General features: G+C 40.0%; 1 protein-coding gene across 1 annotated transcript in view; it reads right to left on the bottom strand.

Moving 5' to 3' along the window:
• gli2b (GLI family zinc finger 2b) overlaps positions 1-14,071 on the bottom strand; it is a 105,348-nt gene that overhangs the window by 15,022 nt on the left and 76,255 nt on the right. Inside the window, exons 6-8 of the mRNA XM_037545621.1 lie at positions 4,561-4,762; positions 3,114-3,303; positions 393-503 (exon numbers count right to left, since the gene is read on the bottom strand). Of these exons, the coding sequence (XP_037401518.1) occupies positions 393-503; positions 3,114-3,303; positions 4,561-4,762 (503 nt within the window). The remainder of the gene's footprint in view (positions 1-392; positions 504-3,113; positions 3,304-4,560; positions 4,763-14,071) is intronic.

Genomic DNA, 14,071 nt, shown 5'->3' with positions numbered 1-14,071 from the left:
AGGTTTTATAGACATCAGATGTCTGGTTCCTATTGCCACCACTGTATATAATTCTGTCTCTAGAATGGCGCATTTTACATCAAACCACTCTGAATAACTTGTTTACATCTTAAGAGATTTAATTATGTAGAAATTGGTAACTGAAAAACTGGTTAACTTCTCTTTTAAATAAACAGAAAACCAATAATATAAATACAAAATAAGGCACTTATAAATAAGTGAGTATGTTTGTTTGTTGTTCAAAATAGCATCTCATTCCTGAAAGTGATCTTCCATCATTTAAATAAAGATACACAAATTGGTCTGTTTCCTTGGGGAAGTAATATATGGCTTAGACCCTTTAGAGATATATAAAATGAAAGAGACAAAAAGAGACGGAGAGGCATTCTCACCGGAGAGCAGGGCGAGGCTGGCCGTGGGCCCTCCACCTCCATCTTCACCTTTGACCTTTTGATGTTCAGTGGGTTCACTGTGCTGCTGACCGCCGAGTCGCCACTCGTGTTCTAGTGGGAAGAAACAGAGTATGGGGTGAGCGCGCTGAGAAGAGAAAATGATGGAAAGAACGGAGGAGAGGTTTTTGATGTTTGATGCTGTGTGAAGCTGAAAGCCCAGGGGAAGAGTGTATGGTGAGGGACCACCACACAGACTAAACAATTTAGACTTTTTCTAAGGAGCCCACAAGCAGTATCAAAACAGCCCATCTGCCTCCAATGACATTCTGAACACAGCATGCTGAGTATAAATATATAATACATAGAGAAGCTGCTGTCTGTGTGTGGTTCTGGAGTTCAATAACGCTGAATGTGACAGTTCTGCTGCACACAAAACCTGGTTCTGATCAGCAAGCCTCCCCCAGCCTGAGGTCTGTGTGCGTGCATTTGTATTTGTGTATTATCTGGACTAAAACCCTGTGACTTTGTAGGAAGACGAGACAAAACCAAGGCTAATCTAAAATGTCAGAATTCATGTGACACATTATTACATGATTATATATTATTGGTAACAGTAACCTTGTTTCATATAGGCACTTACACAAGGTTATTAGTACATATTGGTACTATTATACATATAAGTACATACTGGTACTGTACAAAACCTTCATTTCTTTAATTGTTGGTCAGAATTGCCGTTAAACACAAATTCATTTGAGTTTATGCCTGTCAGTAAAAAAGAAGAAAACATATTAAACTAAATTACAAAGAAGCCTTATCAACTAAATACAATATTAAATGTTTCTTTCTTCTTTTCTGCTTTTTTGTGTTTTTCCCTTTCTCAGTTTCTTGATATCTACACATCCTGTCAGACCCACAGTGTTGAGCTCTCACAGCGGAAGGATGGACAGAAACACCTGTGGATTTTTTCATTTCTGAAGCAAAAGTGAAGCTTGGTTTTCTCCTCAAGGATGGTAGCTTTAAGTACTGTTTATCTAATAGGGACAGTTTAGGTGGTCTACCAGGTCTTGCATGTTTGCCAGGAGTCCCATCCTCATGCATCCCTTACCCATGTAAGCAGATTATATCTAATCTAATCAGAAATATCTCCTGAAAAAGAAATAACTTGCATAGTACTGTACAAAATATATATGGGATAAGTACCATAAAAACAAGTGTGTGTGTGTGTGTGTGTATTGTGGGTTAAGTGAGAGGCAGTGGGAGTCAGTGTGGGGGGCAGGAATTACAGACTGTAACTCAGGATCCTGCAGTTATGCTGGGGGAGTTTACAGCCACAGATATGATAATAAGCGCTTTAGAGCAAACACCCAAAAGCCACTACAGAGGGTCTGGGGCCAGCCAGGCCCACCATTTCAAAACAAACGCTATAAACATGACCCTGGACAAATAAAGGCAGGAGGCGTGCGGCCCGTTAAGCAGATGTTAAGCATTGCCTCTTTGTGCTCTTCCATCATCCATAAAAGCTGCTGAGTAGGGTGTGCTGTGATGAGGAGAAGATACGGGTCACACTCAGGCTAAGTAAGAACACTGAGTACAATACTGCACATTACACTAAACCAAGAATGTAAACTGTAAGTGTGCAATTAATTAAATACCTCAACTGCATAGAGGTGGTAGCGTGTGTGTGAACAGTCTGCTTCTCAATCTCATAGCCTGCACCACTGTGCACTGCTTGGGGAAAACAAGCTTTTCAAAATGTCTTGAATACAAATAATCATACTTTCTTTTTTTCTTTGGTGCTAACTTGAAATACAGTAAAGCACAAAAGTCAGAGACAAATATGTCATTTTTGAATATTCATGCCTACTCATTGCCTTCATTACAGCTCCAATTCTCTTTAGGAGAACTACTTTAAATTTTTCTAAGAAAATCTGAAATTCTGCATATTCTTCCACATCTCCAAAGTTCAGGCTTAAAAGCTGGTTGCATTTCCTGCTTCTCACAGTCCAAAACATGTTCAGTGATGTTGAGGTTAGTCCTTTGTTCTGAGCGTGCAGCATCTTTGTGTGATTTGCAAATTTTCCTTTCTCACTTATGGCAAAGAATAATGCTATACCCCATGCATTTTATCCCCTCATTGTGATGTCAGCAGTCATCAACACTCAAAGATTTCAGGTGTTTAAATCACCTGTGGGCTAAAGGGGGCAACTGGGGTGGCAACATGGCAAAAATATATCACAACATTTATTTGACATGCATCATGATATTTTATTTTTCTGGGGTTTGAGAAGCTGAATCAGACAAAAAAACAGTGGTGCCACATTTAAAATTCTGTCAGAAACTAAGAATACACTGATTTTTGATTTTACAATGTTTTGCATATTGCAGTCCAATTAAACAGCACTAGTTATGCTCTCTTTGTAATGAAACATGCATTTGGTTGGTGTTTTTTAAGTATTAATCGTATCCGCAATATGTTCAGAAAAGCATACTGTGATGTAGTTTGTCCAGCTGGTTGGTCATAGTAAAATGGATCAGCATCAGATTAGATCAGATTCTTTATATATAGATCTACATTTCTTTATATATATATATATATATATATATATATATATATATAAAGAAATGTAGTGACAGCATTGAGAAGAGCAGATTAAAATAGCTGCTTTTACCTGCTTTAACCTGAGCATTAAAGGTTATAAATCTATGTGTTTGCAGTACCTTGGTCTCGTTGTCGGTGTGTGTAGCTATGGGCAGGGCGCTGACGCCCAGTGGGTGCTGTCTGGATGAGAAGGTGGGCGAGGGCTGGATGAGGGGGGGTGTATGTCCGAATGCACTCAGGCCTCTCTGCTGCGACAGCAACTGCTGATACGCCACCGGGTTGATAGAGTGATGGAAAGGAAAAGAGGGGCTGAAAGAGCGAGGGAAAAGAGAGAGATAAGCACTTGTTCCACTCTGTCTTAGCCCACGTCCTCATTTCACCACACTGTCACAAACGCCATATTTCATGATACTGTCACAAACGCCATATTAAGCACTACATCACTGCAGGACTATCTACACATACAGCGCTCGCTTCAGATAAATCTATTTCTGGATGGAGACTCGGGATCAGATTGGAAAAAAAAAACACTGTTAGAATGATACTGGCACTAAAATGGGACTTTGTTAGGAGAGAGTTTTATAGCTCATATGTCCAAATAGTTTAATAGGCTTTACACTTCAGATTTATTTATTAGATGACAAAAACTGCATCTGATTTGGTGTACAAGGGTGTCCGTTAAAGGACAATTATTTTTCATCAGGTCCTTGCAAGATGGACAATGATGGTAGTTCCAGTCTATGTTAGATGATAACAGTGAATGATAAAAGTCTTCAAATGGAAGTTTTTATTGCTTTTTGCACACACAGTACTCTGCACAAGCCAAAAAACAGATTTTTGTTTATTTCATTTCCAGTCAAAATAGTCATTAAGTACAACTAAATCTAATACTGTGTCAGTATTTAGTGTGCCAAACCCTTTAAGGTAACCTGTCTTATAAGTTGCATTTTCTGCTTCTCACCATTCAAGAAATCTCAAGTGTATTCAATGATACTGAGGTCTGGCTTTTTTCCCCCTTTGACTTCAACCTTCATTATGTCAGGGGATTATGTTATATCTCATGTCCTCACAGTTACCTTCAGAAAAATAAATACCTTAAAGACTGTTCTGACTAGAAATAAAAAAAGTTGGAGTTAGACTCCAAATTTGGCACAGTGCTGTATGTGTTTTATACTTTATTTTTGTTTTTCCTGTTGTTCAGTTCTTCAAGAAATTTTCTTATCTGTAAATTATACAGATTTTGTGCTTCTTAGTTCTTAAAACAATGGTTCATCTAAAAAACATGTATTCATTTTTCCCCTCACTCCAAATCAGCCAAGACATGTTTGATGTCATATTGCTCAGTGGATACTTGCCTCTATACTAGTAGCCATCCTGAAGCCTGAATATCAGTCTTGTAACTTCAGTATGAAATGAAGAAGAGGCAAACTTCAGACACCCAACATAACTGGGCTGATCAGCTATATTTGTGCTAGGGCACAAAATTGTGTAAATTAGCTTTTTTGGCTTGACCATCACTCCCATACTGGGCTGGGAGCTGTGGTCATAGCAGATTAGTGGTGGTACCTGATGCCCCCAACAGACAGGTGACCATATGAGCTGCTGGCAGCAGAGCTGGAGCGTGAGTTGTTGATGTAGGCCACCAGCGAGTTGGGCGAGGTGCGGATCATGGTCTGCAGGTCAATACTGGCGTCCGAGAGAGGAGATATTGAAAGCGCTCTCTTCCGACTCAGTCTGGGTGTCAGGCGAGGACTTGGGAACCTTGACACTGTACAACACACACATACAATGATTACAGTCTAAATTAGTGCACGTGAAGCATGACAGGATAGTATTTTCACTGTCATATCAAAACAGTTTTTCATGATTAATGGAGCAATAGAAATGGCACATTCACTATAATGTTAAAACCTTTTTACATTCAGGTATTTAAAAGTAAAGAATGTTTATTTTGCTTCTCCTACAAAGTTGGATTTGATTTGAAAGATGGATTTGAGACAACAGTGAAATATGCTTTTATCTCATTTGTAGCTTATAGCAGTTTTTCAGATAACAAAACAAATGAAGCATCTGTATCATATGGTACAGAACCTATTCATCACAGCAGTCTGATTAACTCTGGATTCTACCTCCTCTGCCTCCACAGACTTCCCGGGCTCATCCGACACTCCTAGCTAAGCAAATTTCACCCACGTCTACCCCCATGACCAGCCCTCATCACTTTAACCACTAATACCCAATAACCTATTTTCCTTAACCGCCCCTGCACACCCCCCACCCTGAGCCCAACCAATAGCTTCTTCCCAAAGGGTCAAGTCCCTAACCACAATATGCTCCGATTGTATGACACTAAAATATTATTTTCTCTCTTTCTCTCACCCTGTGTGTCTCTCTCTCTATTTCCACCATTTCCCTCTGGTCTTTTCTCTTGCTTTGCCTCTCCTTTCTTTGTTTCTCTCTTTCTCCCTCTCTTTGACATTCTTTCTCTGTGTCTCTCTTTCTACTCTCTCTCTCTTTCTCACCAGCTGGGGGAGATATCTATGGAGTCAGTGCAGCAGTGCTGGATTGCATTGTGTCATTTTGCTGCTCTGCCCACCTCTGTGCTATTTTGGGGATTGTGTGTGGAGTGTGTGTGCCAGGTGGGACAGTGTGATCGATGCTCACACACTCTCTTCTCGACGCGCAGCCCCCCTGGAAATAGCGCAGCCCTATCAATAAGTGCTCGAGATTGAGCCTCCACTAATACAATAGACAGTGTGTACTGTTGATAGACACAATGGGTGCCTCAGAAACTCCAGTCTGTAAAGAATGTAACAGGTAATCACACTGCAACAAAGCACCTCTAAATAAATAAACTGCTAACACTTCGTGTTGATGCTTACCATGTTTTTAACTGTCATTTAGTTAAATATCACTTGATCCTTAGCTGTCTAGAGTTACTGCTATTGCACAATGCTAATGAAATAAAACTATATAATTCTATAGCTCAAATTTCAAAGTCTTATTTTGTCAGCTCAAAACTGCTATATGGTTCACATGAACCTGTATATGAAAATCAACTGAATTTTCATCACTGATGTCCAGTGGAGACTATCATTACTTTTGTTAGTTTGCTGGTCATTGAATTTTTGTAGGTCTCCTGAGATTTACAATCCATTTACATTCTGGATCAACTGTCTTAAACTTCTTAATATGAAAAATAAATGTTATTGCCACTGTAAGCAGCATCTAAAGGCATATGCACTTATCCCTGAATTTGCACTCACCTTTACCTCAGCCCCAAACCTAAACCTAACCCTAACCTTAACGCTGTTGAGTTTCACCAGCACAATTTGAGATTATGTAGAAAAGCCACAGGAGACCATCAAAATAAAATGTGCCCATAAACTGAACTCAATATGGTAACATTTCAAAGGGTGATGAAGTGTCTTTATCTTCTTCATCTTCAACTTGCAGTGACCTCATTCTGATTTGACTGGGGATGATTAATCATTCCCAATAATTTACTGTAATTACTTAGATAAGAATCAACTATTGCAGGCATGTATCGGTTTGTTTAATGAGGGCAATTTACAGAATTGATTTTAACTCAAAAGGAATGTGCATGAAAAATTAAGCAGGTGTGTGTGTGTTTGTCTGTGTGTGTGTGCGCGCATGTGAATCCACACAGAAGGCCAGATGTATGTATGAGTACAGGAGCAGCACAAAATGAACAGCCACAATACACTTGAATTAAACATTAGATTTGCAAGGATGGCTTTATTTTCTGTGAACACTGTGTGTAATCACATCTATCTGCTTGCTTGTGAGGCAGAGGGTTTAAAAGAGGTAGCAAAATACCGGAGTCATCAGCAAGCTCGAGAAAAAACAGAAAATGAATGGTCAGTGGTGAGGAGATGGTACTGTTCATTCATAGTTATTTCCTGGTATATCCTGATGGCAAACATTCTTTCAGCATGTGTTTGAGGCTCGCGCCACAGTCTAACCACTATGGCTGCTGCCATTATTAAAAGAAGTCTCTCAACAGCATTTCTTTTGAGACCCTAGCACAAATTCAGAACACCCGGGTTTAAAAGGCGGAAGACAGGCAATGCAAAACTGGCTGCTGCAAGCTGCTCAAACTTTAGGAAATGAAGCAGAATAAATAATCAGCCGCACGTGTGATATTGCCACACTCTGCTTGTGTGGCCCTCCTTCAAACGCATATGCGTGAGGAAGAGAAGCACATTTTAAAAACTGTACATTTAGGCTTTTGTGTCAGTTTCATACATAACACATTATGTTCACTTTGCGTCTGTAACAGGCCAAAAGTGCTTGTTACATGTGTGTTTGTAGGTACAAGTTTGAATTTCTCTGGGAATAATTCTGAAAAGATTAGATATAAAATAATCCACTTGGATAAAGAAGGGTAAAGTCAAAGCAAAATAAGGGTTAACAGGGGTTCATAAAATAATTAAAGGATATAAAGAAAAGGGGATTCCTAATAACTATGCAAGACCATCAGTTAAACCGCGCTCATCTTTGAAAGAGAGGAGAAAATCAAGCTCCACTTTTGCTCCAGGTATGAAAAAATCCACTGGTGTTTCTGTTCATCCTTCCTGAAACAAGTCAAGGCAATGAGTCTGAAAGGATGTGTAGCTGTCAAGAAGCTTCACTGAGAAGAGCCAAAAGAAGAAAAAAGTGACCACCACAGAGGCCAGATCTGAACCACCGCTGAATGTGTTTGAGATTTTTTGGAGCATGAGTAATAGCAAATGCAACCAACTTCTAAGACTGAACTTTGGAGGTGCAGTGTAGGTGCAGTCTTCTTGCTGAAACTTAAAACAACTCTCCAGGATTTAAGCTGTAATAAAAGCAAAAGATAGGCAAGCTAAATACTGAAAAAAATATATTATACATAGTATTAAAGTCTTTTGAGTAATGTTCCACATATATTTTCTGCTTTTTTGTTGCTGAAAAATAAATAACTCTTTTAATAGCTGTGTTGACAGAAATTAAAGAAATGAAGGGTGGTCTCTTACATTTACACAGTACTGTATATTTTCTTTTGAGTGTGAAAGAATACTAACTGGCTGTTAGCTCAACAGGTGCAAGGCATTAGTGCTGGTGTAAGCAAAGGCATGTGTGTGTATTTGTGTGATTAGGGGTCATAACCAGAGGCTCTGGCAACCGGATGTCCATAATGATTCCATCACAGGCAGTGCCAACACAAGCAGCCTTTCACAAACCATTCCTCTGCTCTGGCTTGGGTGTGTATGTGTGTGTATGGCCCTTCCCCATGGAGCATGGAGCTAATAAGTAATCCTCCAGCTTTGTAGCCGTGAAGGCCATTACTCTTAGCATGAGCTAATGGTTCTCTGTCATTTCAAACATTCATATCAGCTCACAAGCCTCTAACAGACGTTTAGTAACGGAATCTTCTGTGACTGCACTGATTATTATCAGTTTTGATTCAGAGTGAAACAAGTTATGAGCATTTTCTCTCGATGATTGGTGAGGGGGTGGTAGGGGGAGGTGAAATGTGATATTATTGGTCAATATTGCTTTTTTCCTACTCACGACTGCACAGTGGCAAAGTCATTACATTTTGATGGAAATGGTAAAACAAGAATTAAAAAAATAAATAAAGAATGAATCATGCTTAATATCAAGGAACATAAACTGACAAGGTCAAAAAAGGTTACATTTACACTTACACAAAAGGCAACAAATTCCAAATCAGTAATATCAGCAAATATAATTTCATATGATTGCAGTGCACATATGAACAGTGCTTTACTTAGTGATATGATGGTCCGTTGTCAGCGCTCAATTTTTAAACTGTAATGTGTAACGTAAAATGAAAACATTGGAAAACATTCCATTAGATGTAAGTCACTCACATGGGTTTGATGTGAAATGCTCCATTCTAGAAAAGGTTACAAAAGAGTCAGTACTGTTGATAAGAACCACTCTGAGACGTGTAACACTGTTAAAATCTACATTATAGAATTATTGCATTAAACAGTTAAATATGTGTTGCGTGATGGCTGAGACATTTAGGTTTTCATCTAAAATGTGTTTTTCATGGTTGAGAGGAATATTCAGGGTAAAATAACACCTCATGTTTTCAGATTTACCTGTTTTTCCCATTAATAACACTACATATGAAATCTCAGAAGACACTGGTCACTGTTTTGAATGGTGAAAAAAAGGGAGAGTTTGACTTTGTGCCCCTTGGTTTTTATCACCACCACTGTAAAGAAACCTAAGTCTGTAAGTTTTTCTACAATCAACCATTTTACATCAAACCACTCTGAGTGACTTTCTTTACATATCAACCAATGAATGTTGCTGATATTTAAAAAAAGAGGAATTCCCATTTAATATTGGCTGTTATTACTGTCAAAACAATATAGTGTTCAGGCTAAACATACATTTCATCGAGAGGAATGAGTGTACTACATGCCCTTGCAGGTGTGTATATGTGCGAGTAAAGATCACACTGTTAAGCTGATATAGAAGCCTGCTGTGGCAGGGCTGTACAGCGTGGCTGTGCTGGTATTTGTGTGGCGTTAATGTGGGCTGAGAGTGTGTGGGACAGGCCCGTTCAGTCTTGGCACTGGTATTTGTCTCTGTTATGCCCTCACCTCAGGGGAGATGTGTTTATTAATGTGCCACTTCCCTTGATAAATGGCCAAATGGAGAGGTGGGCCTCCTGAAACCCCTCCCCCGACCCCAGTGATTTATGTCAGCAGAGACTGCGAAACCCACTGGAACCCCGAGCACCAGCACCCTGTCAGCCCAGCCTTAAACATGCTCGGAGAATAGGGGCTTGAATGGGACTGAAACAATCTGATTTGCAGTCCTGTGCAAAGTTTCCCAAAACACCACGTCTTGGTGGCTTTACCTGAGATGATCACAGGTGATCATAGATGAGATAATCCTGTCACAGTATGTCTTTTTGTACATGTAGTCCTCATGCATTAGTCTGCTGGGTCAGAGTCTATGAAGCTACAATAGGAAGGCCTTGCCTGGTTTTTATCAATACATTATATACACGGGGTAGTATCTTTTCAAACATCTCAAACTGAAGTTACATGCAAATGACAGATCGCGGCATGGAGGCACATCCATGGCTGGAAGGATTACTTTGCAAACATATTTCAGTACAGATTACAGATTATATGATAAAGAAAAGCAATCTGTAACCCTATCCAGAGGCTTATTATATTAAAGTAACATAATATGATTGCTTTCTGTTAAATATGCAATACATTTTGATAAGATGTCTTTAAAAAAGGCAGAAAAACTGCAGTGTTTTTTCAAACTTAAATTATATATTATAGGTGACATATCTGCCAAAGCTTTGTACACTTTCTCCCGTATTGTTCACTTTCTCAAAAAAAATGGTGCCAGTGTGTAGGCTACTTTCCATTTTGGAAATGCAAAAGCATGGTGCTTTACCCCCTCATTCAGGAGCTTGAAGCATTTAGAGATGCTAGCACCAACATGACGAAAGAGAAAACAAAATAATCATTCTTTTGACTTGTGATAAAAGTTGCTGGGAGGGTTGGTTTTTGCTGCCCAAGCCACAGAATCCAACATCGCCAGTGAGAGGCGAATAAAACAATGCACATTTCCCCATCAGAAAAATTGTGTTTGGTGGTTGGCTGGTTGGAATGTAATCCAGCTTTTAATCACTCTGTGTTTATAACATATCTGTACTCTGGCTGCTGCCTGTTCCTCTGTAAATGAAATGGAATCCACACCCTTACATGTACTCTGTTATTACCCACTGAATTGTTGCATCATGCCTCAATAATCAACATACAAAACAGCCAAGTTTGAATTCAAAACATGTAAATCATGTTTGTCCAGTGCAGTGACCTCCCTTTGTACACTAGCTTATATAAAAAACTTCAAACGGCAGCATTCTCTGATGGCCCCGCCCCTTCCACCATAAATTACAAACAGTGTGCTACATTCCTGATTTTTCTGTGGTTCTTGTGCTTCATCTGAGTATTAACAGTACACTACATACTGTTCATTCAGTGGCTAGGACACTACTGAGGAATTTTATTTAAAAAGTAGATATAAATGAACACAAAACCATCCTCGTCTATCAAACCCATGCCACGTTTATCCCACTGACCCATTCTGTTCCTTCCACCAAGCGACCCTGAAGGACCCCTGGTTATTGAGAGTTACTGAGTGAAGCAGTGAGGTGCAGACTGACGGGCTGCGGATCAAAGCCAAAATCCTGAGCACAGCCTAATGAGCTGTTCAGCCCTGCTGCCTTAACACAGTGCGGGGTTTTGTGTGGGTCAGTCTGTGTCACACATCAGGCCAATGAAGTTAGAGGGAGACAGCTGGAGCATGAATGGAGGAGAGGACCAGAGAAAGGGAGTGAGGAGCGGAAGAGAGACGCTCTACGTGAGACGCCTCGCCGTCTGTTTTTGGTAGATGGTTGTTTGGCCTCGCCGTTCACCCATGCAGAAAAGGGCAAGATAATATTTGCTCAGTAGCGGAGATGGACCGAGAGCTACTGTATGTTACTGTGCTCTTCTCTAACCCTTAAAACCCTGGAATTATTATATTGTTTTGCTATACTATTTAAAGGAGAACGCAAAATGTCTGCATAATTAAGTGGTTCCATGTGAAATGACTCATTCTAGAGAAGCTTACAGAGTCAGAAATGTATACAGCTGTGGTGATGGGAACCAGACGCTTGAGGAGTTTAATGCATCTGAAAACTCCACCTTCATGAAGTGGTGAACCACCCTAATAAGTCTACATTCCCATCCTTATTTAGCCCAACATTTCTGTAATGTTTCTTCCCAGACCTTCTTGCTATAAGACTACAATAAGGGTGCCAGCTTATGATGCTAGTAACGCATTATTTTGAGAGCTTATTATATAGATGCTTTGTGGATATTCACTTTGTCTTTAACTGAAACTGAACTTTAGGTTGAATGTAACTATTCTATTAAATCATAATTACATCTAATCACATCTAATTAAATCTAACCCTAAATCTAACTTTAACTTCCACCCAAAACCTTAACTTAACTTAATCTTAGACTAAATCCTAATACCTGTAACATGTGGGAGCGATGAGGAGGCAGGCGCATATGCGTAGAGAAGTGGGATTTATTGGGGGCAAATCCAGGGTCATTGTCAAAACGGACCAGGGTCAGATGGCCAATACGGAGAGCAGGAGGGACAAACATGACAAAATGAACACAGAACTCTAAACAGACCAGAAATAAACAAAACTCTTCAAACAATAAATACACTTCGAACAGTACTTCCAACAAACATCAAACAGTACAAAGACCAACACAGACCAGGGCAAACACAGAGCTTAAATACACAAGGGCTAACAAGGGATCACAAGACACAGGTGGAAACACAGGTGGGAACAATCAGGGGCGGAGTAACCAAATAAGGGGCCGGACTGGGATCAAAACAAAAAGCACGTGGACTAGACCAAAACACAACACGAGCACATGGGGGAGCAGGAGGAGCCAAGCGTGACATTCAGGGTCAAGGTGGTCCATTAATTTATAATTAATAACTATTATTTGATTCAACTAACTGAATTATTATTGCTACTTAGATTTTTGCTGTGACCATGATTCAAAGTTCTGTCTGTGCAACAAGTGATTTCGCCTTTTATGATGGAACAAAGCAACTTGAGCCATATTGAACTGTGTATTGCAGTGTAGTGTATGTCAAAACCCATGTTGACATTTTTTCATCAATGTCACTGACTAATGACTAAGTAACTGAGGCCTCAGTGGGTTGAGATGGGTTCAAAGCTTCTGAATGAAGAGTTTATTTAGTCTTTCCGTGGCTCCTGGCTTAAGGACAGCGATCAGGGGTGTGAGCCCCCTTGTGCCAGTGTGAGCTGGGGACAGCACAGCCATCTCAGCTCCCTCGTCAGCATCTCCATTTCAGGTCATATGCAGAGAGTTTGATGGCCACTTTTATTAAACAGCCTTTGATGGATGACGCTATGGCCGCAGCATGTGAAAGCTCCGGGACCCTCTCTAAGAGAATCAGTCTCTCCTCCAGATGGCCTGTCCCCTTTTAAGGTGACTTAGGAAGTGGTGGATGAAAACAGGCATTCATTATGTTAAACATACGCACCTTCCTCTGAGGGAAACACTCTCATAAATGTCACTGCAGCCCAGTCTGTCCCACATGTGTTTATACAGACTGCTGGCAGAGAGAGTGGGGGATACTGTACAGTATAGCAGTTACCTTAAAGTAATAGTTTGGCCATAGTTTGATGGCTAAAGTTAGCTTCTTTAGTTTTCCACTGGAAGTATGAAGCTAATGTAGCTATCAAGTAATGGAGGCCTCTATATACAACAAATATGCACTGTGCAAACTGCTTGGATAAAGTGTCGCACTTTCCTCAAACTGTGTAAAGCTGAGTAATTTCAAACAGACTTGCTTTTGGGGATTCTGACACTGTAGCACATACTTTCTGAATAATTTTAAGATCATTCACTTCCTTCCACTGCCAGTAGACAACTCAACACTATGAGTCTGAACGGCTATTTCTGTTGCTCCTGTGGCTGAAAAAAATTGTATTTGTTCTAAATGGCCATAGGGTCGGCACGGTGGTACAGTGATTAGCACTATCACCTCACAGCCTGGGTTTGACTCCCTGGCCGGGCGACCAGGGGAGCATATATGCCTTAGATTATGACTGAGTGAATGAATGGCCATTTTGACTGGAAATAAAAAAAAATGAAGCTGCTGTTTAGTAACATTCTTTTGAAAGCTTTTTATTTTGTCTGTACTTTTGTTCATTTTTTAGATGTAAGCTTCCATTACTTGTTAGCTACATTACCTTAGTAGCTCCAGCACAAAAATAAAGAAGCAAACATTAGACACCAAACATGTCTTAGTTGACTGCATTTGTTACAAGAAGTGCATAAATATGATGTTTTTACAAATCATTCCTTTAAGTTCCTTATAAGGTTCCAATGTTGCCAGCCAATCACAGCTCTCCCTAGAGCTCTGTCTGAGAATTCAGCCAATGGAAGAACAGTTCACTGTCTAGGTATGTTGAGTGATACTG

The sequence above is a fragment of the Pygocentrus nattereri genome, chromosome 15, assembly GCF_015220715.1.
Source record: "Pygocentrus nattereri isolate fPygNat1 chromosome 15, fPygNat1.pri, whole genome shotgun sequence".
Classification (NCBI taxonomy): Eukaryota; Metazoa; Chordata; class Actinopteri; order Characiformes; family Serrasalmidae; genus Pygocentrus; species Pygocentrus nattereri.
Note: the sequence above shows the minus strand (reverse complement) of the source record. Positions and strands in the feature narration are given on the sequence as shown.